Genomic DNA, 22874 nt, shown 5'->3' with positions numbered 1-22874 from the left:
GAGGCACGGATGGGTGTCCGTGGGTCCCGGTGGGTGAGGAAGCAGCTGCCTGCGCCCATGGAGGGCAGGGGAGGCCGGGGGGGAGAGGGGATCCTTCTGGAATAGGGGCAGCCCTGGGACCACCTCCCCACCCTCCTGCTCTCCCATTCTGCTCCCGCTCGTCCACCTTAGACGGGGCCGGCCAGCCTGGCAAGGTGGGGGAGCAGTGGGTGCCCATCGCCCCGCGGTGCCGCCGCACACATCCCAGCAGAGCTGCCCCAAGGGCCAGTGCCAGCGCTCCTGCCCACCCGTGATTCCCAAACCTTCAATACAATAAAACTCTCCACTCCCAAGGCTGTTTTTTGATTTGTTTGTTTGTTTTTTTGATTTTTTTTTTGCCAGCAAGAGTTCCTGCCCCCTGCTCAGGGGTGGGGTAGGGTAATGGATGTACTGGGATGCTCCCAGCTGGGACCCTTTGAGAACCCATGGTGCCACCCAGCTCTACCAGCTGGCCCTGTGTCCCTGCTGGCCCTGCCAGCTCCCCAGAAAATATTCCCATGCAAGGAAGAGCTGGGGGTGTCAAAGCACAGGCTCCTGAAACCCTCTTTGAGTATTTATTTAGGAGGGATTTTCCCCATCTCCGGGTTTGCAGCAAGCAGCAAGGTGGGATGGGCTGGGGACATCAGCCTGGCAGCAGCTTCCTGGGGGGACGGTGGCCCTGCAGCCCAGCCCAGGCCATTTGGGGACACCAGTCACAGGGATGATCATTCCCAGTGTCTCAGTGCTGAGCAGCCTTTCCCGGGGACCCCTGGTCCCTGAGCTCCTGCCCAAATAATGCAGGCAGCTGCCTGCCTTGGGACAGATGGAGACCTTCCACTTCCTGGGGACTTGTCTTGGGGAAAAGGATTCTCCAAATCCAACCTGAGCCCCCTAGGCTGCAATCTGGGGCCAGAACATCTCGCTGCATCTCCTGTGGCTGCTGCCAAGGAGGGTTTGGTCTCATGCATCCCCTGCATTCCTTTGAGTGCCACGGCTGGGGGCTGCTCTCCGCCTGTCCCCCCACAGCCAGACTCACCAGGCCCAGCTGCCTCCCGCTCCTCACAACCCACTGAGCAGCCACTCTGGGGTCATGGCAGGGTCCCCGTGTGTCCCTGGGTCAACGCCAGCGTGTTGGGGCTCTCCCAGCAGGGCTGGTGGCTCCTGCCTGCTCCGGTGCCTCGGCCGAGCCCGGTGCTGCCCTCCCAGCACGGTGCCAGCGGAGCTCCCAGGCAAGAAGGACAGACCCCAACAACCAAGGGACGCGGGGAAAGCACCATCACCACAAGCGTGTCAGGCCAGCAGGAAGGAGGGGACAGCAGGGAGTGTCCCACCCTCTCCTGGGGCTGTCTCAGCTGAGGGACAGGGGCCAGGCCACCAGCACTCCCCCGGGAGCCGCCGCTCTACCGGGACCCCTCCATCAGCCTCAGGATGCTGCTGTAGAGGCGCCCAGGGGCATCCAGGCCCCAGACAAAGTCCCAGTGGTTCCAGTCGGGGATGTGGGTGTAGGTGACGAGGTGGCTGATGCGGGGCAGCAGCTGCAGCACGTCCCTCCAGTCAGCTGCCCAGTCCTGCCCTCCCGACCACACCGCCGTGGGCACCGGCATCTCCTCCACGCGGTACAAGGGCGGTGTGTCCTGGGGGCACACGGGGGGCTCTCAGGTGCTCAAGGAAGCCATTCTGTCCCTGCACCACCCTGGACTGACCCCCAGCTTCTCCAGCTGCTAGCACTGCCAGGCAGCTCCTACCTGGTGGTACTTAGCTGCGTTCTCGCTGCCGTAGTCAAAGGCTTTGAATTCTCCGGATTTTATCACCTGGGAAGAGAGGATGGACCTGCTGTGAGAGGATGGACCTGCTGTGAGAGGATGGACCTGCTGTGAGAGGATGGACCTGCTATCAGAGGATGGGCCTGCTGTCAGAGGATGGACCTGCTGTCAGAGGATGGACTTTCTGTGAGAGGATGGACTTTCTGTGAGAGGATGGACCTGCTGTGAGAGGATGGATCTGCTGTGGGAGGATGGACCTGCTGGGAGAGGATGGATCTGCTGTGGGAGGATGGATTTGCTTCTGTGTGAGTCTCACATCTCCCGCCCCTTTGAGGCACCCATCATGAGAGGGTGCTCAGAAAGGGTTTGTGTAAGTCCCCGCCCTCCATGTGCCCATCTCCAACCTGCCATCTGGCTGGGGACAGGCAGGACAAGGAGAGATGTTGGTGTCCTCACCCGTGGGACATTGCAGGAGGAGATGGCATTCCACTTTTTTAACAGGGTGGCTTTTTGACGTCTGGCTCCATGCCTGTCCCTATCTATGGGGTGACAAACTAAGGTGCTCCACGTGACCCCTTGGCTGCCCAGGTGCCACACTCTTCCCTCTGAAATCCTGCTCACCACCAGCTGTGTGTGCAGGCTGCTGCTGCAGCTCCTTCAACAACCTGATTGCCCTTTTCCCCCTTCCATTTCCAATAATTTGGCTCTGCAAGGATGCACATAGGTGGGGTCTCCAGCCTGACCCCACTTCCAGCAGGGCCAGTGCTGAAGCTGCAGAGTCCATCTCCAGGGTGTCCAGCACCCCTTTGGACAGGGGGAGATGTTGTTGGCTCCCCATTTTCCTCCTCATCCAGTTCCCATCAGCACCACGATGTCCTCAAGTTCTGCCTTGGTGACTCCTGGGGGATCCAGCATCCATCTGTGGCCTCCCCATCGTGTCCCTTGTCCTGCCTGGCCCAACCCAGGACACAGACTGCAGTGTCCCTGGTCCCCAGAGGCACCAGGGCAGCTCATCCTGCACCCAGCACCTCTTCTAATTTCTTGCCTTTACTTTCCCAATGTTTGAGAGCCCTGAGCTCTTGTGGCTGCCCTGGCTCTCAGTGCAGGGACCACCCCAGGGGTGAAGCATCCATGTGTCAGGGATCCTACCTGGGCCCAGTGGATGATGTTTTTGACAGAGGTGCCATCTGGATAGTGGGATGTGTACACGTCCAGCCGTGTCTGCAAGGAAACAAATCCCAGCTTTAGGTACTTTCCAGCGGATGGGAGTGCAGTGGCAGCTGCCAGGTGTTTCCCAGAGCAGCCACTGCTGAATCACACTGCCTGGACCAGCCTCAGGAATATAATTTTCATTAAAAACCAATTGCTGTGAGGCAGCATGGGGAGGAGAGTGCTGGGGATGAAGGATGAGCTCTGTGAGACACCTTAGCAAGGCCTCAGTGACTGCCTGAGGTCACCTGAGGCTGCTTCAGCAGGTGGGTCACAGAAACTGCACCCCAGGGTGGTGGCAGTGACAGGCACCCCTCATTCAGAGGTGCTGGCAGGGCCCACCTGGCCACTGACATTTACCCAGCAGAGCCTGGGGGACTTTTCCTGTCCCAGGAGGAAAAGCATGTGGCAGAGGGACACGTGTTGCCCATGCAGGGTCTGCTTGCTGCAAGCACTGGGGGCGAGTGGCTGCAGCAGGCCGGGCAGGGCGGGTGGCACGGCAGCAGCCCTGTCCCCACTGGAGTGGCACACCCACCATGTTGAGGTTCTTCTCGTTGTAGCCGCCCAGCAGGAAGAAGAGGCTGGCACAGGGCCTGTGCAGCAGCGTGTGCCTGCACAGCTCCGGGAGGAAGCGCCACAGCTTCCTGATGCGCAGGGACGCGTCCGTTCTGCCCAGCAGCGCCTGCGGGGGCAAAGGGCCACACCGAGGGGGTTCCCTGCTGTCCCCTCCCGGCAGCCCAGCCCTGGGCTGTCCCACCAGCCAGGCAGTGAAGGGAATACCCAGCAGTCAAGCCTCCCCTGCCCTCCTGCCCCACAGGGATGTGGACAGCAGGAGTTGGTGCTGACTGAACACACAGCAGGGAAATCAGTGTTCTCAACTCTCTTTCCTCCCACCTCCCCCAAGCACAGGGTCTGTTTTTCATGGAATCAACATGGCAAGGATGCTCTTCTCCAGGTGTTTGGACTAGGGGCACTACAAGTGCCCCTGTTGCAGTAAGGTAGAAAAATTATAAAGAAAAGCCTTACAAAACCAAGCCTGCTCTGGCTTTATAGAGCATGACTTTTAGTAGTCATTTCTACTAAGTCAAGCTAGCCCTTTGCAAGCTCCCACATGAAAGCAATCCTGGGGTGAGCAGTTCCTTAACGTAACAATCTGTCACTGGGTAAAGAACAGCCAGCACCTGTATAAACTGTTTTTACACCATTAGATATTAAAATTAAAATTACCTCTCACAAACAACTTTTCCTGCATGTACACACCGGGGGTTTGAGTGACCAATCAATACAGGGTAACAGCTTGTTAATTACCAATGAAGTAATTGGCAAGAAAGCTGCTAACCAATTGGAGTCACACATGAGGTCTGTAAAACTGTTTAAAAAGGAGTTGTGTAACTAAAGAAGGGGCTTTTCCCACCATGAAGAAAATGGAGTCCCATGTGATTTTTTTCCTGTATAAAGACCATGTTTATCCTACAGATGGAAAGAAGACACGCACTCAACAGGGCCATCCAGGACTGTACGTGTGCCTGAATTGTGTCTGTGCTAATAAATCATCAGGAATTAACTGTTTTCTGCTGCATCAGAGAGCCCCAGGGGCTGTGTCTGGGCATGATCCCTTCCCTAGAACCAGTCAGTTTTGGGGCAGAAGGGCGTGGAGTAATCCCTTACCGGAATCATCTTGAGCTTGTTGTCCACAAGGAGCTGCATCTTCATGAATGGACTTTTGGTGTGCTTGAGTGACACTACTGGAGCCAGGGCAAAAAACATTTTGACTTTCTGAGCCAGTTCGGGCATGGATGAAAATGCAATAAACGCTGAGAAAACAGAAAAAACAACCTCAGACTTGCTCCATTTTTCCTCAGGTGCTTAATCTGAGGGCTCACTTGGACCCAGCTCTGTTTAATTGATTATCTCCGCTTGGAAATCTGAGATCTCCTGTCGCCTTCCTGCTAAATGTTGGTGCAAGAGATTCCCAAAGGAAGGCAACACCTTTATTCCCTTGGCTGATCAGGCACTTCAGTGGTTTTTAAGCCCACAAGGAGGGGAGCCCTCTGTTTTCTGCTGACAAAAACACCAAAATGGATTTTTTCGAGTCAAGGTGGTGGGTGACCCTTTGGAACTCACCAACTGAGCAGCCCTGGGAGTAGCCAACGTAGTGGAGCTGCTTCTGCCCCGTTTTCTGCAGCACAAAGTCGATGGCGGCCGGGAGGTCGAACATTGCCATCTCATGGAAGCTGCAGCACAGGAGGGGGATGTTGGTTGTGAGGCAGCAGCTTCCCCTGAGCTGCCTTGCGTGGCCCAGCTCCACATCCAGGGCTGATTTTCCAGGGGAAAATTCCTGGCATGGATCCCTCCTACCATGGCATCATCCTCCCCTGAAAGGGCTTAGTCCTCCCACGGTGGTGAGCAGTAAACAGACTGTGCAGAGCCTGGCCAACATTCCAGTGCCATAGCCAGCCTCTGTGCAGAGCCAGAGCTGGCTCCCACCAGGATCACAGCACCAGCTCTGCTCCCTGGCATGCTCTTTTCCCCAGGGGAATGGAGCACTGGCTCCTGCCCGTGTGCCTGTTGGTGGGAGGTGGTGAAAGGCACACCTGCCATGTGAGGTTTTTCTAAAAGCCTCTTTATGAGCATGGGGATTCTGCTCTGGGGATCAGCTCTGGAGAGGCAGTAGCAGCTTAAAAAAGGGGGACAAATGGCAACAAGGTCTGGGAGCAGGGGAGGTGGCAATGACACTTGTGGACAGCTCAGTGGAGGCCTCTGAGACAGGGCTGATGTCTCTGTGTGTCCCCACGCAGGTGGCAGTGCCCCGTGCTCTCGGCAGCTGCAGGGAGGTGCTGGCACCGTGTCAGCAGGCAGGTCTGCTCATGCCCCTCCATCCTCCCTGGGGAAGGCTCTGCCAGGGATTAGGTGCTCTGACACACCTGCTCAGAGGCACCCACCTCTGCCTAGAGCCTGGTGACAGGCAGAGAGCATGGCCAGGCTTTGGTAACGCGCTCCAGCCCACCTGAAATCCCAGAATTCCACCTGGTCAGCTGAAAGGTGCTGGTGTCTCCGGGACCAGCTGGTCCCCCGGCTGTTTGCCAGCCACACATCGTAGCCAGAGTCTGCTAGTATGAAGCCAAGGCTGTTGTTAGCCAGATTTTCCACCCAGTGGCTGCCTTCTCCAAATATCCCATGCTGGAGAAACACGACTGGCTTGGCCCCTGGGTGCAAAAGAAACAGCACATTTCATTGAGCCACATTCTCTCTATTCACTCACCCCGAATTAAGGCCAGTAAAGCCTCTGCCTTGCACTGCCAGAGGACGTGCAGAATGTGCATTTTGACAATGTCTTCTGGTGCTCCAGCTTTGAGTGTAAATTGGAGAAATCCCACAGATTCTGTATTTTTGCTTTAACAATGACTATTCCCCTGCCTGTCCAGGTTCATCCATTCCCCTGCTGATGTTCAGGGCTTTTTTTTGGCTGGCTCTGAGTGAAATAGAGCTGTACCTCTGTTCTTAGGCTTTTCTCTTCCATGAGGAATTCTGTTCAGGTGGATGTAGTAGCCATCACGAGTCAGCACTTCATACTCCTCACTGGGGTACCCTCTGTGGCAGATGATTTGGCTCTGGGGGAAGAAAAACCCAGGTGGGAAACATGGAACCTGCCCTCCTGGGCTGACTGGAAGGGCACTGGGATAAACCCCACAGGATCCATTGCAGGGCTCCAGAGGCTCTGCCTGAGCTTTATTTATGCTGAAAACTCCACAGACTGAGCAAATCCAGCTGTGGTCCTGCCCACAGGTTGCTTTGTTATGAGATTGGCAGGAAAGATTAAATGCAGCAATTTTATCTCATAACCCAGCTTCAGAGCCTCGCAGGGCTCACCTGGACATGGCCCTGAGTGCTTTGCTGCTGCTGAAGGAGAGGAGCCATGCACAAATTTCTACCCTCTGGGGAGACACCTGATCAAATCCAGTGTGGGATTATCCCCATCTCTAACTGCCCTGCTGGTAATTGAGCTTAATTCTGCTGGGAGGAGGAGCTTGTTAATGATGGCGTGGAGGCAGCATCATATCGCAGCAGCTCAACAACACCAGCCCTCTCCAAGCCTCTCTCTCCTCCAGCTGAACGTGCCCAAGCCTTCAGACAGGAAATTCAAAGTTCTCCTGGCTTACAACGTTCATGAGAGCCTCGGGGTTTAGAGCCTTCTTCTGCTTGGTGGCACCTTCGGAGCTCGTGGGTGCTTGTACGAGGAGCAGGATTGCAATGAGCAGCCACATCGTGTGCCTGTGTAAATAATAATAGTGACAGCAACAAATGATGATAATGACAGCAATAATAGCAACAGCAGGAATGGCAACAGCGAAACCGGTAACACGGATGCTGTTGTTGTAATTATTGTTGATTGTTATTGTTACTGGAATTGATGTGAATGTTCCTACTTGGTTGGGATGTGTTAAGTTCCTCACATATCTGAAGATCACCTATCATTTTCTGGGCTGGGAAAGTGGAGGGATTCCCAGTTTCAATTTTCTTTGCAGTCCACATGATAATTTTTATATTGTACAGACAGGATCTGGTAGTAGGCAGGAGCCTTTTTAATGTTTTTAATGGCAAGAAGAAGAGAACCAGCTGTGCAAAACAAGAACTAAAGCAATACTGGGACAATCCCAGACTGGGCCAGTTGTCTCAGAGAGGAAATTAACCTAAAGGGGGAGTTTATGCTATGGAAAGAACATGTTTAGTAGGGCTGGGCTATGACTATGTCTATACTTTTCGTGTTTCTCTATTGATTAGCTTTTCTACTCAAAACCCACTGTAAACAGAAGGATCCTATGAGCTGAAACTGGTACAGCCTCACAGGAAGGCTATTGGTTAAATAAGTGTAGCCTGAAAAAGAAACAGAAACCTTTCTGATCACCTCAAATTCTCCTGGGCTGAGCAGAGGCCTATTTTTAATGCACACACTTAACATTACATATGATTTCTAATGTTTTGCCAGGCTCTCAAAAGTTAGAGCCTAACTTCAGCCCAGCAGCATGAACTGTGAATTACTCCCTGCCTCCCTCCTTCTGCTCCCACACCACGAGACTTTCCTACCCTCTGAAACACTCCCAGCAAACCTACCTGTGGTGTCACCACGGTGCCAGTTAAGACCAAAAATAAAAAAAAGATCGAGCGATGCTTTTCCCCCCTGTTGGGGCAGCTCCAAAAGGACACAAATCTGAAGGACACGGAGGGAAACACGTTACCAGGCAGAGCCCAGTGGCACGTCTGAGCAGGCTGGTGGTGGCAGGGCCAGTGGCTCTGTCATCACCAGAGTTAAAAGGACCACGCTGTGTCAGAGCCCAGCCACGCTGGCACTTGCTGTTCACGTGTGCTCCAATTAACAGGTGGGTGCTGATGGCTCCTGTGGCACCTCCCTTCATGGGAGGCTCCACGTGGCTTTCGTGCTTGCCGAGGATTGCGGTTTTGCAGAGGCAGCCGGGTTGGTGTGCTGAGGAATTCCAGCTATGGAGCTGCACCTTAAGCTCTTGATAGCCAGGGTGGAAAAGAAAAAAGCCAACAAGCCAGGGTAAAAAAAAAAAAAAAAAAAGGCAAAACAAAACAAAAAACTAACAGCTTTTCTTTGTAAAGGGTCATTTCCTAACTCTCAGGGTAATTTCCTATCTCCTAGGGTCATTTAGAAGAGTTCCTGGGGTAACAAAAAAGCTTGGTCTGAAGTGATGTCTTGAGAAGCTGACCTAGAACAGAGGCTGGACAGAGTTAAAGAATAAAGCAGGGATTTATTAAAAGGCCTCCATGGATCCACCTTGGGCAGCACAAGAGCCCAGCCAGGGCTGCACCCAGGATGAACCAAAATGGTCACAAAATGGACACCAGGTCACAGGATCTATCACTTTGATCAGTTCTGCTCCATTTGCATATTGGAGTTAATTGTCTAATTATACCTTCAGGTTATGAAGTCCCATCCTTCTTGTTTTTCTCTCTTCAATTCACCGTTGTTTGTGCTCTTGGGCCTGAAATTTGGATCATTTGTCCTTGGTCCCCAGCTGGAGCAGGAATTGTTTTGTCACCTACTCTGTGCAGGGAGCTCACCATGCCTTAATGTGAAGCTCAGAACTACACACCAAAGCAGAACAGAATCTGAAAAATATAAAAGTTAAAACTTAAGGCATCATTCTTAAGGCATCACTCCCACCTTTCCAAAGCCTCAGCAGCATGCTGAGCTCCCCAAGGACACCCCAAGGACAGGCCAGGCCTCACTGCCTGGATGGGAGACACTTGGGCATCCCATTCCTCATGAGAAGTGACAGTAAGGTCCAAGAGTGTTGTGTTATCAAGGGGCAATTCACAAAAGCTCTGCAGGGCTCTCTGGGAAAGCACCAGGCTGGAGGTGTCACCAGCAGCCAGAGGTGTGGGGCAGAGCTGGTGCAACACCCCTGCTCGGCCAAAGCCACAGGAATTGCCAGTGCCAAGGTGTTTGCACCCCACCTGCAGCCCGTGACTGCCAGCCCACACCTTTCCCTGCCCTGGTAGCCACCTGGGAGCCCGAGCCTGTGGCTGGCTCTGCTGGTGTGTGCCTTCCCTGGCTGTGGGTCAGGCTGCCTCCCGAGGCAGGGAATGTGGGTTGTGAAACACAAACCACCTTGCTCCATCGCTGCGCTGAAGTTTCCTCTGGCTGCCACAGCTGCTGGCACAAAGGGGCTCTGCGGGTGCCTTCCTCCTTATGGCAGGCCTGGCCACAACCTTCACTCCTTCCTTACCTCCCCTCTGCCTGATCTGGGCTCCTGGAAATGTCTTCCCTTGCCTGTGAGCACTAAAATCCCACTGCAAAGAGTCAGAGAGTCGTGGGATGTAGGTTGGAAGGACCTTAAAGCTCAGCTCATTCCACCTCTGCCATGGCAGGGACACCTTCCACTGTCCCAGGCTGCTCCAAGCCCTGTCCAGCCTGGCCTTGGGCACTGCCAGGGATCCAGGGGCAGCCACAGCTGCTCTGGGCACCCTGTGCCAGGGCCTGCCCACCCTGCCAGGGAACAATTCCTTCCCAAAATCCCATCCATCCCTGCCCTCTGGCAGTTTGAACCCATTCCCTGTGTCGTGTCACTCCAGGGACAGATCTGCATCTTTCCCGATGCAGGGTCCCTCTCCAGCTCTCCTGTGTCCATTCAGGCCCTGGAAGGAGCTGTGAGGTCTCCACACACCCTTCCCTTCTCCAGGCTGAGCATTCCCAGCTCTCCCAGCCTGGCTCCACAGGGAAGATGCTCCAGACCCCTCAGCAGCTCCATGGACCTGCTCCAGCAGTTCCATCCCTCCTTATGTTGGGAGCACCAGGACTGGGCACAGGTGGGGTCTCACCTGAGTGGGGCAGAGGGGCAGAATCCCCCCTCCCCTGCTGCCCACGCTGCTGCCTTCTAACTTCACTCCTTGTTCTCTAGTGGAGGTACTAAGTAGTAGTGATAGTAGTGATAAATTAATAGTAGTAGAGGTTGGAAAGGCAGCAGAGACTTCTCTGACATCCTCAGGCTGTGGAATGAGGCCATGGGAGCACTGTGTCAGTGCTGAGGTGAGTGATTCAGCGCCTGGGGTTATTCCACCTGTGGTGGAAGGACAGAAGGTTCTAAAAAAAAAAAAAGCTGCTGTATTTTTACTGAGGAACTCTTGTGTGGCTTAGTCAAAGGGAGGAATGAAGACCTTTGAGGACTTGAAGGAGGTTGTGTTTAGATGGGATATTGCAAGGAATTGTTCCCTGGCAGGGTGGGCAGGCCCTGGCACAGGGGGCCCAGAGCAGCTGTGGCTGCCCCTGGATCCCTGGCAGTGCCCAAGGCCAGGCTGGACAGGGCTTGGAGCAGCCTGGGACAGTGGAAGGTGTCCCTGCCTTGGCAGGGGGTGGAATGAGGTGATGTCTGAGGCCTCTTCCAACCCAAACCACTCTGGGATCCCACATTCCCAGAGGGATGTGTGTCCAGCTGGGCTGGTCAAGGTGTGACATGGAAGGCCAAGGTTTCCAGCCAACGAGTCATCCTGGGCTCTGCCTGACCCCCAAACCCCGGATTTTTCTTGGCCTCTGGGGCCCTTTAAGGATCAAAAGTTACATCTTCTGGTGTGGTGTGTTGCTTGTTAGCTTCACACTTCACAGACATTAGGCAGCATTGCTGCTGGATGCCTTTCATGTTCTCATTTGAGACATCACAGGACTGCAACCCCACCTGCTGCTGGCACAACAGGAAGGGATACAGCCCGTGGGATCAGCTGTGTCCCCACTGCTGTCCCTCAGGTGCAGGTCTGCTGCTGCTGAGTCACCTCCTCTGAGGCACGCCGTGGTGCAAGCAGCACGTTCCTCAGCTCTGGCTTGGGGTTAATCCTGTCCTGGGCTGTCCATGCCCACCTTCCCTGCAGCTGCTGCTGCTGCTTTCCACCAGGCTGTGAGCCCAGGGTGGTGCCTCCTGCCAAGCACGAGGGTAAAGCAGTCACAAATCACCTGCTCCTGGCATCCAGAGCTGGGAAAGGGAGTAGCACCCTGATATTGGCAAGAAGAGAATGCCAGCTCTTGTGCAATTCCTGCCAGATAAACACAACTCCCTTGCAGTAACCTTGGAGAACGTGGCTCAGGTTAAAGAACCTGATGAGGGAAGCAGTCCTTATCTGCTTGTGCTTCTCCTAGTTTAAAGTCCCTTTGGCTAGGCTGGGATATCTCCTTTTTACACATTCAGTAGGGGTTTTGCCCGTGCTGGAGTTGCACAGTGGAGCTTGAGGAAACAGCTGATCTTTTCACAACACCTTGTTAGGGTTGTTCATGCAATCATTCCATTCTCTATAATGAAATGGAATAAACAAAAGCATAAAGGTGGGTTGGGAAATAATGGAGATGTGGTCACTGGTGTTTCTTCTCTGGCAATTCCTCCCCTGTTCCTGTGTTCAGAAGAGCCCAGAACAACCCTGAACGTTTTGTACTTCTTCCCTGATCTCCTTCATTGTACAACTGGCTTTAAAGTGTATTCTACAGCTGAAAGAGTTTGGTTTGTGGCTGAACAGACCTGGGACAACCTGAGCAAAATGTCTCAGTAAACAAATACCTGCAGTTTTCAAACTTGGTGCCATAGTGCTCTTGAGATTATTTTCCAGCATAGTGGAGAAAAAAGCTGATCTGGCTCAGCTTTGCCAAAGCCCTGATCAGGGCCATGAAGGAGCAGGAACATGTCCCACAGGACACAGGGTCAGGGGTGATCACAGGACCACAGAATGAACTTGGTTGGAAAAGACCTTGGAGATCATCAAATCCACCCTAGGACCTGACACCCCCTCCTCAACTAAACCATGGCATCGAGTGCCACATCCAGTCCTCTTTTAAAGATGTCCAGGGATGGTGACTCCCTCCAGCACCTCCTTGGGCAGACCATTCCAGTGCCCAATCATTCTTTCAGTGAAGGATTTGCTCCTGATGTCTAAGTTAAACTTCCCCTGGCACAGCTTAGGGCTGTGTCCTCTTGTTCTGTCAGTGGTTGCCTGGGGGAAGAACCATCATGATCAACACTGGTTTGTGAAGTTTTAGAGAAAATAACATCTGATCTTGATTTCAGCTAACTGTAACTTTCCATGGCCTTATAGTCCCACCTGCTTGAAGTCCCATCACATGAAAATGCAAGTCTCAGAACCAGAGTCTCTCTCTCTCAGAGCTTCGTCCAACAAACTCAAAAGCAAATTTGAAAATTACATTGGAAATAACATGGAAATTGCTGTGAGTTCCTGAAATAAGAAAGCACAGTGTTTTCAACCAAATGAAACCCTGAATCTACTCAGAAATCAATGTCAGGCTGTAAAGGATCAAAAAGATGTGAAAAGGCAGCGCACCATCTGTCATAACTCCACGAAAACCTTGTCCTAGATTAACTCTGGGACAAATCAGTTTCTAAATAACCCCACAAGCCAGCACGTTGCTTAAAGCAGCCACCAGAGCAACCCTTGGATGACTTGCAGAAGCAGCGCTTCTCTTCAAGCCTGTGCCTGTGGGAAGGAGGCAGTGCCAGGGGTGTTCAGCAGCTCTGAGTGTGGGCACAGCCTGGGGCTGGCCCCGTGGCCCCTCCACGGCTCCTGTGTGCTGCTGAGGAGGGTGGCTCAGCCAGCAGGGTGACACTGCCGTGCCCTGAGCGGGATGTGACACAGCTCTGAGCCCTCATGTGACACCCTCTGCGTGAGCACACCTGCAACAAAATGGAATCAGAGGCCGTGACCAACATCCTCCCCACGTGTGGCTGAGGCTGGTTTGCCCACACAGGGAGGGGGAAAGGGTGGTGAAGGCTTTGTGCTGCCTGAGGGTGAGGGGTTGCATGGGTCACCATGGGCTGAGGTAGGTGGGACATTGATCTGCTGGAGAGGCACCAGGATGAGCAGAGGGATGGAGCAGCTCTGCTGGAGGAAAGGCTGGGACAGCTGGGGGTGCTCACCTGGAGAGGAGAAGCTTTGGGGTGACCAAATTGTGGCCTTGCAGGGCCTGAAGGAGATATAAGAGTCATGAAGAGAGACTGTTTAAAAGGGATGGAGGGACAGGACACAGGGAATGGCTTCCCAATGCCAGAGGGCAGGGATGGATGGGATAGTGGAAGTAATTGTTCCCTGGCAGGGTGGGCAGGGCCTGGCACAGGGTGCCCAGAGCAGCTGTGGCTGCCCCTGGATCCCTGGCAGTGCCCAAGGCCAGGCTGGACAGGGCTTGGAGCAGCCTGGGACAGTGGAAGGTGTCCTTGGGGTGTGATGAGATGGGCTTTGAGGTCCCTTCCCACTCAAACCATCCATGATTCCATGATTCTGTGATAGCCTGTGCAATCACCACAAACCTGTCTGGTGGTGTTTGTCTTGCCTGACAGACCCAGGCCTCCAATCCTGCCATGGCCATCCCAGGAAATGGAATTTCACAATATTTATTCTGCAGGCATAAGTCAATTTGCTTCCAAAACACACCTCTTAATTTATTATTGATCCTTTGACAGCAGAGGGGAAGCAAGTACCAGAACCTGATTGAGCCAGAACTTCACCAAAGTGCTCTGTCAGGGGAGAATGAAGATAATGCATTGCAAACACTGAACCAGATAATTGCAGGAGTGGCAGAAACTTCATAACCTGAACAGAAAGACACTAAACCCTTTTAATGAGTGTTTAGTACACTTTAAATGAGTTTTCAGAAGTTAAAAGTTAGTGCTTTAAAACTGAATTTGAATAAATGGTAGGTGTGGTTTGGTGGTGAGCATCGTTGGCTTTCATGACCTTGGGGGTCTCTTAAGGATTCTGTAATTCTGATTTCCTGCCAGTTTTTCAGAAGTTTGCAGGGGGAACATCTGGCCAGCATCTCTGTGTGTTTATTTTCCGAGGTGGAGAAGTCATCCTGCATTTTCATTGACATCCATGGCATGAGCACAGTGCAGTCCTGTCAGGCGCTGCTCCAGGGCACGGCCCTGCCGTGAGCACAGAGGAAAAGATGTCATTACAAATATCCTAAGTGAGGCAGCTAATCACTGGCAATCCAGGCAGATCCTATCTGACCTATAGCCTCATTCCTGCGCCCTGGGATTGCCTCACCCTGCCCTGTTTCTGTTGTGGTCAGTGAGGGTAGAAAGTGAAACACTTTACAGGTGGTAATTCGAGCAGAGCCAGCCCTGTGCCACCATCTCCAGACACCTGGATGAAACTCAGCTGCTAAAACCCCACAGCCTGGCTCTGGAGAGCAGCTGTGCTGGGCTCCATACCCTCCTCACCACCCACCCCTTCCCTGCAGGGAGATGCTGGTGGCACCCTGGGCATCTGCCAGCACAACCAGCCACTGGAAATGATCCCTGAGCACAAGGAGCATTGGGCAAGCAGCTCTCCCTCACCTGCACCTGCTAAAAGGTCTGTGCTGAAAACACCCACAGAACCCTGGAATGGTTTGGGTGGGAAGGGACCTCAAAGCCCATCTCATGCCACCCCCTTCCACTGTCCCAGGTGGCTCCCAGCCCCATCCAACCTGGCCTTGGGCACTGCCAGGGATCCAGGAGCAGCCACAGCTGCTCTGGGCACCCTGTGCCAGGGCCTGCCCCCCCTGCCAGGGGACAATTTCTCCAGAGTTTTAACCTCTAGTTAACAGTACAACCACACAGAACCCAGTAGACTCTATCTAATTTATTATTATTAATTATTATTATCATCATCATCATCCTCATCATTACGTATTTGTGGAAAGAGAACCTTATCCTTTTCCTTGCTTGCTCCCAGGCATATTTTAAGAAGGTAGTTACACAAACTGGCAAATTTACCATTCCTCCTCTGATCAAGGTATTATTAACAATTTAATGCAGAAGCTGAAAACAGATTTAGGCTCATTACTGCTTTCCACCACACTCTTCTTCTGTCTCTCTGAGAGGCAGCAAAAGATGGTTTTTGCAGCTGGGTTTGTGCCTCAGAATAGCTTAAAGTGGTGCAAAATGGTGTTTCCTGCTAGAGCTTATTGAAACTCCTTTGTGCATAAGTAAGATTATCCAAATCAGCGTGGATCTCAGAAAGATGTCCCCTTTGTTAGTAACGTGGGAGGTTCTCATGGATACAAACCTATGGGCACTCTTCACTGTCACCAGGCAGGACGTTTACAGCTCCTGCCAGCTGTGGAGGAAGGCACTGAGTGCCAGGATGTTGAGATCCTTGGTGTGGAGGTGATGCCAGAAGGTGAATCGAGCAGGATCCATCCACCACGTGGCTTCATCCCAGCAGACCTGCTCCTGTGGGACACCAGCATCCTGGAGGGCACGGAGCTTCTGGCCAGATGTTTGCAGCTGGGAACCCAAGCTCAAGGAGCCCAGAGTCCACAGTGGCCACCAGGAGCCAAGTTCCACTGAACTGGGTGTGAGGGAGGCACGTGGGAGACTCAGGGTGTGAGGGCTGTGCTCAACTTCTGCAGGGACCTCACCCTAGAGAACCTCAATCCAGAGTGCTTCCCCAGTCATTGGATTGCCTGGTTTTCCTCCCTGGCCAGAGCAATATCAATCCAGACCAAGTGTAGCAGTTTATTGAGCTTTTCCCCCCAGTTTTTCTTCTTCTTTTTTTTTTTTTTTAATCATTTCCCCCGCCAAGATGAAAGAAGCCCCAGAAGTCATTGAGAATCCAACAATCACTGCCACTGCTCCAGCTCTAGGTGCCCTTCTCCATCAGGTCAAGCATTTCTTTGTAGACCTGCTCGTAGACCTGCTGGCCCCAGAGGAAGTCGAAGTGCACAAATTCGGGGATGTACTTTTTGTAGGCCACGTTGGAGATACGGGGCAGGGTGATGTTCACATCCTCAGGGGCTGAAATCCAGTCCTTGCCCCCATACCAGGCAGCCAGAGGGGTCTTCATGTTCTCCAGCTCATAGAAGGGAGGAGTGGTCTGGAAGACAGGAGGGAGGTAAAGGGCAAGCCAAAAATTCAAAGTCTATCTGGTGGCTGCTTGGAATTTCTTCCTTATCCCAAGGGATAGAAGAGGAGCTATCACCAGGGAGCCTCACTGTGCCTTGGGCTCTTCTTCTTTTCACCAGAAGGTCAAAAACTCATCTGAGTGACTGAGTCACTTATTTTTATTAGAAAGTTACCAACCTGCTTCCTCATACAAAGCAAATTCCACAACTACCATGTAATTAATGGAATCATAGCATGGTTTGGATTGGAATGGACCTCAAACATCACCTTGTCCTGGCGTGGGCAGGGGCACCTTCCACTAGCCCAGGCTGCTCCATTCTCCAAATGCAGTCTCAGCCACTGCCATATTTTCATTGCAATATTTATTTTTCTCCTCTGAGCATGGCTCTCTCTTACCTGGTTGTAATGAAGCATGTTGTCACTGCCGTAATCATAATGCTTGAATTCCCCTGTCTGATAGAGCTGGAAAAGGAGAGTTATGTTTATTATCCACGCATTGGAGGGGGCTCTAACAAAGATAAAACAGGTGACAGGGGACTGCACTGTTCCCTCCTGCCACCAAGGCTCAGGGAACCCCTTTTTACACCTGGTGCTGGATTTTGGGAGGAGGGCCCAGCCCCAGGAAGATCTCAGTGAGGAAACCCACAGGGAAGAACCTGGTGTACAGCCAAGAGCCTCAAAGGAGACACGAATCATACCTTTGGGCAAGTTTTTTGTGTGTTGTGGTCAGTGCCAGCAGCAGAAGGACATGAGTAGAACATTTTCAGTTTGTATCATTAGTGGTCTTACTGACCCTCAGCCTTTTGGCATCTGACCCTCAGATGACTCTGGCATCTCCTGTCCTGGTTTATCACCAGCCTTTGTTCCACCTCCACCTCCTACAAGCCCCAAGGACCTCTTTTGTTGGAATAAATATCTTAATCTGCAGCGGTGTTTCAGGGCAGATTTCCTCCCTCTCCCTTACACGGCCCTGCAGGGGGAGCAGTGGGGGATTGCGCCCAGCCCCTGAGCAGAGGGAGGAGAACACGAGGTGGTGTTACCTGGCGCCAGTGCAACATGTTTTTTAGGGATGTGGAGTCAGGGTAGCGGGCCAGGTAGACATCCATGCGGCTCTGCAAGAAACCATCAGAGAGGTTTATCCTCTGCCCCCCAAAAAATCCACGTCAGAAATAAACCAAACCTGTTCAGTAACCACACCAGCCTCACCCGCACAGAGCTGCAGAGCCCCCTGCAGCAAGCTGGGCAATTCCCATGGCAGGAGCCTGCCTGGTTCCCAAGGCAAAGTAAGGCTCCATACCCCGTGCTCAGGATCCTTTTGCAAAGACAAAGCTCAGCTCGTGTAGCTCTCTGTGTTGTTCCTAATACATTTCCTTCTTGGAATAATAAGGAATACACCTATGCTTTACTTGAGATACTCCCACCCTGGTGCCTCCAGCCTGAATTTTTCTACCAGCCAAAGATGTGGAAGGCCATGTGAAGGAAGCAGATGGAGAGCTTGGGCTCGGACAGTGAGGAAGTGCATCTCTTGAGAGGGAAATGGATCTTTTGAGAGGGAAGTGGATCTCTTGAGAGGGAAATGGATCTCCTGAGAGGGAAGTGGATCTCCTGCGAGGGAAGCTGCAGTGTACATACCACGTTCAAGCTGTTGGTAAACCCGCCGGGCAGGTAAAAGACCAAAGAGCACACGGTTTTCAGCATGGGGTAGATGCACATTCTGGAAATCACTTGCTTCAGGACCTCACCCTTATCAAAGACCACTGTCTGTCCTAAAATGATCTGTGGAAGTCAGAGGGGTGTATCAGTGGGGTGTATCACGCTCTTTTTTGCCTCAAGGTGCTCCCCACCTCTTTGCTCACCCCTGAAAGTTGCTGACAACTTTGCTGTCCTTCATCATTTTGGCTTTTCAGAAAAGGCCACGGCCCTGGAAGAGCCCTGACCTTCCTAGGAGAAGTTTCTCCCGGGAGAAGGGACCCCAAACCAATTCCTGTTAATAGTTCTGTGATTAAGGCTGGGCAGGAAGATGATTTTCCTGCCCTCCAGGCTCACAGCACACACACAGACTCCCAGAGCGGGGAGGTGGAGGTGATGTACAAGCCCCGCGTGTCTCAGGTGACCTTCCCAGCCCCTCCTCCCCCTCACACTTCTCCTGTGGTGAGGACACACCTTAATCAGCACCTCGGGGAGGTCGAACACCCTCACCAAGGGGGACTTCATGTTTGAGTTCACCGTGATGGGAGCCAAGGCGAAGAACATCTTGATTTTGCGATCCAGTTCGGGAATGGATGAGAAGGCAATGAAACCTGCGTGAGGGAGAAGGAAGCAGACCCTGCCCTGTTGTTCCTGTTGTTTCTGAGGCAGCTGTTGACTTCCAGGTGTGTGTGCCCACCAGAAGGGCCCTCAGAGGTGGCTCTAGCAGGTCGGGCTCTGGCAGCATAAGATAAGCATGAGATAAACTCGGTTTGGGGCTGCCAGAGCTCAAAACTCTTCTGCTAAAGCAATTACCTGCTCTTTTCCCTTTTGTGGTTTGGGAATGCCTGGACATTTCCCTCCCTGACCAAGGTTTTAGGAACACTCCCAGACTGGGGGTGCACAGCTGATGTGACTCTGCCAGGCCTGCTCTCCTCCTCAGTACCTATGGTGGTGCCTTGGGAATAAGCCACGTAGTACAACTGCTCCTGCCCCGTTTTCTCCAGGATGTAGTTGATGGACACTGGAAGGTCATACATGGCCATCTCATGGAAGCTGCAGGGGAGACAGGCACATGACAAAATCACCCTTGCTGACCTTGCCACGGCTGCTTGGGTGTGGGCAAGAGCTTTGGCAGCAACAAGCAACCCAGTTTCTGCCCACTGGCAGAGGGTGTGACTGCCAGGAGCACCCCTCCTCCAGCCTGCAGACGCTGCTGGGGGTACCAGGGACCTGCCCACCCTCCAGTTTCATGGAAAATACCTGTAAGCTGAGTATTCCTGCTGGTGGAACTCAAACTCCTGGTGTTTCCGTGACCAGCTGTTCCCGCGGCTGTTCCCGATCCAGACGTCATAGCCAGCGTCGGCGAGGATGAAGCCCAGGCTGGTGTTGGGCAAGTTGGTGACCCAGTTGCTTCCCTCCAACACCAGGCCGTGCTGCAGGAGGACCACGGCCTTTGGAGCTGGAGGAAGAAGAGGAGGAATCATTTTCTGTGACCACGAGCAAAATCGATCCCTCACATCCAGGTATTGCTTTGGCAGCACCTCCTGGGAGGTGACACCAGGGCAAATGGAACTCAAACTCCTGGTGTTTCCGTGACCAGCTGTTCCCGCGGCTGTTCCCGATCCAGACGTCATAGCCAGCGTCGGCGAGGATGAAGCCCAGGCTGGTGTTGGGCAAGTTGGTGACCCAGTTGCTTCCCTCCAACACCAGGCCGTGCTGCAGGAGGACCACGGCCTTTGGAGCTGGAGGAAGAAGAGGAGGAATCATTTTCTGTGACCACGAGCAAAATCGATCCCTCACATCCAGGTATTGCTTTGGCAGCACCCCCCGGGAGGTGACACCAGGGCAGGGACACTGTCCCCTGTCCTCAGCCTCTCTGGGGAGGTGTTTTTGAAGAAGGCCAGGGCAGAGACTGGAAATATGAGGGTTTTTTACATTTATTTGCCATGTACATGACAAGAACTGGGCATCACCCCAGCACTGCTTTGAAGCAGGGGGCTCAGTGCAGAACAGGAAGATCCCCAGATGGTGAGAGGGCACTGAACTGGACACAGGAAGGATGCAAAATAGTGAGATGGCATTGGATTGGCCACCTGGTTTGGTTTCCTTTCCTGACTGATGGCTTTTTCCTGCTCCACTCTGGTTTTGAGCTGAGGTAAAACCTGGGGCAAGATTTCTCTGCCCCATTCATCCTCCTTCCTCTCAAATCCTCTCAGAACAAGGTCAGCATGGTGGGCACCTGCATTTCTTCTGCTCCTGAGGCTGTTTGCCTGGATTTTCCTACAGGAACAGCTGCCTCCTGGAGGACCCAGCCCAAGGTGAGGTAGCCTTGGCCGTGGCTGCTCCAGCCCAGCAAAGCCCTCAGGGTGCCAGGGCCAGGCAGAGCTCCCTGTGCCACTTACCAGGGCAGAACATGTTGGATGCCTGCGCCCCTGCCTTGTGGGAGAGGCTGAAGCTCTCTGGGCTGTCTCTGCCGTGGGGGATCCTCTGCAGGGTGAGGTAATATCCATCCTGTGTCACCACCTCGTGCTCCTCGTAGGGGTACCCGTGGTACCGCACAATTTCGCCCTGTGGGGAGGGAAGGACAGCATGGGACAGTGCCCAGGGAGGGAGGGTCTCTGTCCTCAGGGGTGGCAGGGCTTGGCTGGGCAAAGCCATGAGTGCTGGTGGTGACTCCAGGGGGAGGGTGGGCTCAGGACCTCCCAATGTCCCTTCCACCAACGCCGGGGCGATGCCATGACTCCAGCCAGAATTTTTGACAGGTCTGGCAAAGAACTGTCACTTTTTGTGTTGCAGTCAAGAGCAGGGCAGCACAGACAGCCAAACTCTGAGCCTGAGAGGGCTGTTCTGACCAAACCTGCTGACTTGGATTGAAGCCTCCCCCCCCCCATAAATCTCCTTGTATGTAAGAGCAGGGAGACAAATATCTCATAAAATCCTGGTGTCAATCCTCAGTGAAGACACACAGAGCCCGTGGGTCTTGCACAGATCATGTGGATAACTTGCTCAACCAAGCGGGAAAAGAATGGACTTACAACATCCATGGACACCTCGGGGTTCTCTTCTGACTTTTCAGCAACGAGCATGAAACAAGAAATGGTGAGGAACAGCCACATCATGGTGCTCTGCAAAACACAGTCAAAACAGTGAGAGACTTTGCTAGAACTGATGCAGAAGCTGGGGGGAGTTCTCTTGATGTACACTGCACTTCCACCAGAATATAAACCTGGCCCCTCCATGGGGTGAAATTATTCTAAACCAGAAGTCCTCTAATTGTGAAAATGGCTCATTTTGCTAATCTTGAACAAAGCCAGAGTCCAAATTCCATCACATTTTAATCCCATGTTCTCCATCAGGCTCTTGTATTCAGGAACATGCACAGGTACAGGTAAATCTGTACATGCCTGGGCAAACCTGGTTTTCAAGGAGGTGATTATAAATTATTAATGTAAAATAATTTCTTGGATAGTTGGAAGAATAGGTTGTTTTGTTCCACTGATAGCTGTACCAATGAGGAGTAAACCACCCAATTTTAAGTTGCAGGGCCATGATCTTAAGAAGAAATCAAATAATGTGCTTTGCTTGGCTTCTCCTTGTGGCTGAGAAGGACCCTGGGATACCCTTGGCTTGTTTTTGCAGACCTGAGTGAAACACCATCTCAGGACAGCCCTGTTCCTCCTGGGAAGGGTTTTGGTGTCTGCTTCGGCTTGTTCCTACCACAAAACATCTCCCTGCTATTTATCTCATGGAAACAGGATCACAGAGTGCTCTGGGTGGAAAGGGACCTTAAAATCATCTTGTTCCAACCCCTCTGCCGTGGGCAGACGGGTAAATTTGTTGGAGGTGACAAATTTGCAGCAGAAATACCCCCTTAGCTACTTAGAGGAGCAAGACCCCATCTGCCCCCCGGGAGATGCCACCGCCACCCTGAGCCCTCCTTGTGTCGCCTGTCGCTGGGCTCTGCACTTGTTAATCCAAGGGCGAGCCTTCAGCAGAGCCAGGAGAGGCTGGACACATTTTTGTGACGCAGCGTCAGGAGAAGGGCATGCAAATTCCAGGGCCTTGCCCGGGATGGATGGACCTTTCCTCCCGGCAGCCAGCCTGGAGAAACATCCCCTTTGTGAAAAGGTCATGGCAAATGCTGCTCATCCCAGAACCCCCGGCGACACCCCAGCGGTGCAGCAGGGTGAAAGACTCCTCTTTTAGCACGGTGCTGACCCCTCTGCAAGCACTGCCACCCTCCTCTCCGAGCAGAGCATTCCTTTGGAGCCGCGGCTCCCGGGGGAGCGCTGCTGTCCCATCCCCGCGGCTCTCCCAGCCCCGTCCCGCTGTCCCCGGGGAGGGATGGCCCCAAGCAGGAGGGATTACCGTGGCTGTCCCCGCTGTCCCCCGAGCAGAAGGTCGCTGCTGCCTGCGCACGCCGCTCGCATGGGGCTGCTCTTCCCTCTGCTCCGAGTTCGGGAGCGCCGGGAGCCGCCACCCCCTCTGATCCCTCCTCCCACGAAGGTGTCATTTACCTGCGGGCAGATTCCCTGCCTGGGAATGTTCCCGTGGCGCTGGGAAGAGCTGGGAGCTGTGACCAATGGGTTGGTTCCAGCCGAGGGAGTCGGCACCGGCCGTGACCTCTCTGAAGCGCAGGGTGGGCGCTCCGGGCTCGGACCTGCCCCGGGACCGGCCCTGGTGCCAGGGGATGCTGCTGGTGCCCCGGGAGCTGAGGAGGGCTGAGTGGGGCCAGCCCAGCTCATCCCACCAAACTCCACTGGGAAAGCTCCTTGTGGCTCCTCCTGGCACGGAA

The 22874-nt window shown here is 53.3% G+C and overlaps 2 protein-coding genes across 3 annotated transcripts; both read right to left on the bottom strand.

The window, feature by feature from the left end:
* Window positions 1–1111: 1111 nt before the first annotated feature.
* On the bottom strand, window positions 1112–7255 carry LOC120499697 (lipase member M-like). 2 transcript variants are annotated; one of them, XM_039703697.1, is made up of 9 exons: window positions 7151–7255; window positions 6484–6601; window positions 5998–6196; window positions 5115–5224; window positions 4659–4804; window positions 3526–3672; window positions 2931–3002; window positions 1764–1829; window positions 1112–1652 (listed from the first exon to the last, which is right to left on the bottom strand). In XM_039703697.1, the coding sequence occupies exons 1-9, from the start codon at window positions 7253–7255 to the stop codon at window positions 1419–1421; spliced, it is 1197 nt and encodes a 398-aa protein (XP_039559631.1). In that variant the 3' UTR covers window positions 1112–1418. The 2 variants fall into 2 exon arrangements, with proteins under 2 accessions (XP_039559631.1, XP_039559632.1); XM_039703698.1 differs by having other exon boundaries at window positions 3526–3630; window positions 7151–7174.
* An 8036-nt stretch (window positions 7256–15291) lies between these two features.
* Window positions 15292–21199, bottom strand: LOC120499700 (putative lysosomal acid lipase/cholesteryl ester hydrolase). Its single transcript, XM_039703705.1, has 9 exons — window positions 21115–21199; window positions 20482–20647; window positions 19340–19538; window positions 19023–19132; window positions 18554–18690; window positions 18023–18166; window positions 17431–17502; window positions 16787–16852; window positions 15292–16361 (listed from the first exon to the last, which is right to left on the bottom strand). Exons 1-9 carry the CDS (start codon window positions 21196–21198, stop codon window positions 16128–16130), a joined length of 1212 nt encoding a protein of 403 aa, XP_039559639.1. The 5' UTR covers window position 21199; the 3' UTR covers window positions 15292–16127.
* Window positions 21200–22874: the final 1675 nt, after the last annotated feature.

The sequence above is a fragment of the Passer montanus genome, unplaced genomic scaffold, assembly GCF_014805655.1.
Source record: "Passer montanus isolate IOZ18808 unplaced genomic scaffold, ASM1480565v1 scaffold167, whole genome shotgun sequence".
NCBI classification, from domain to species: Eukaryota; Metazoa; Chordata; class Aves; order Passeriformes; family Passeridae; genus Passer; species Passer montanus.
The sequence above is the reverse complement of the archived record's forward strand: the minus strand, read 5'-3'. Positions and strand labels throughout refer to the sequence as shown.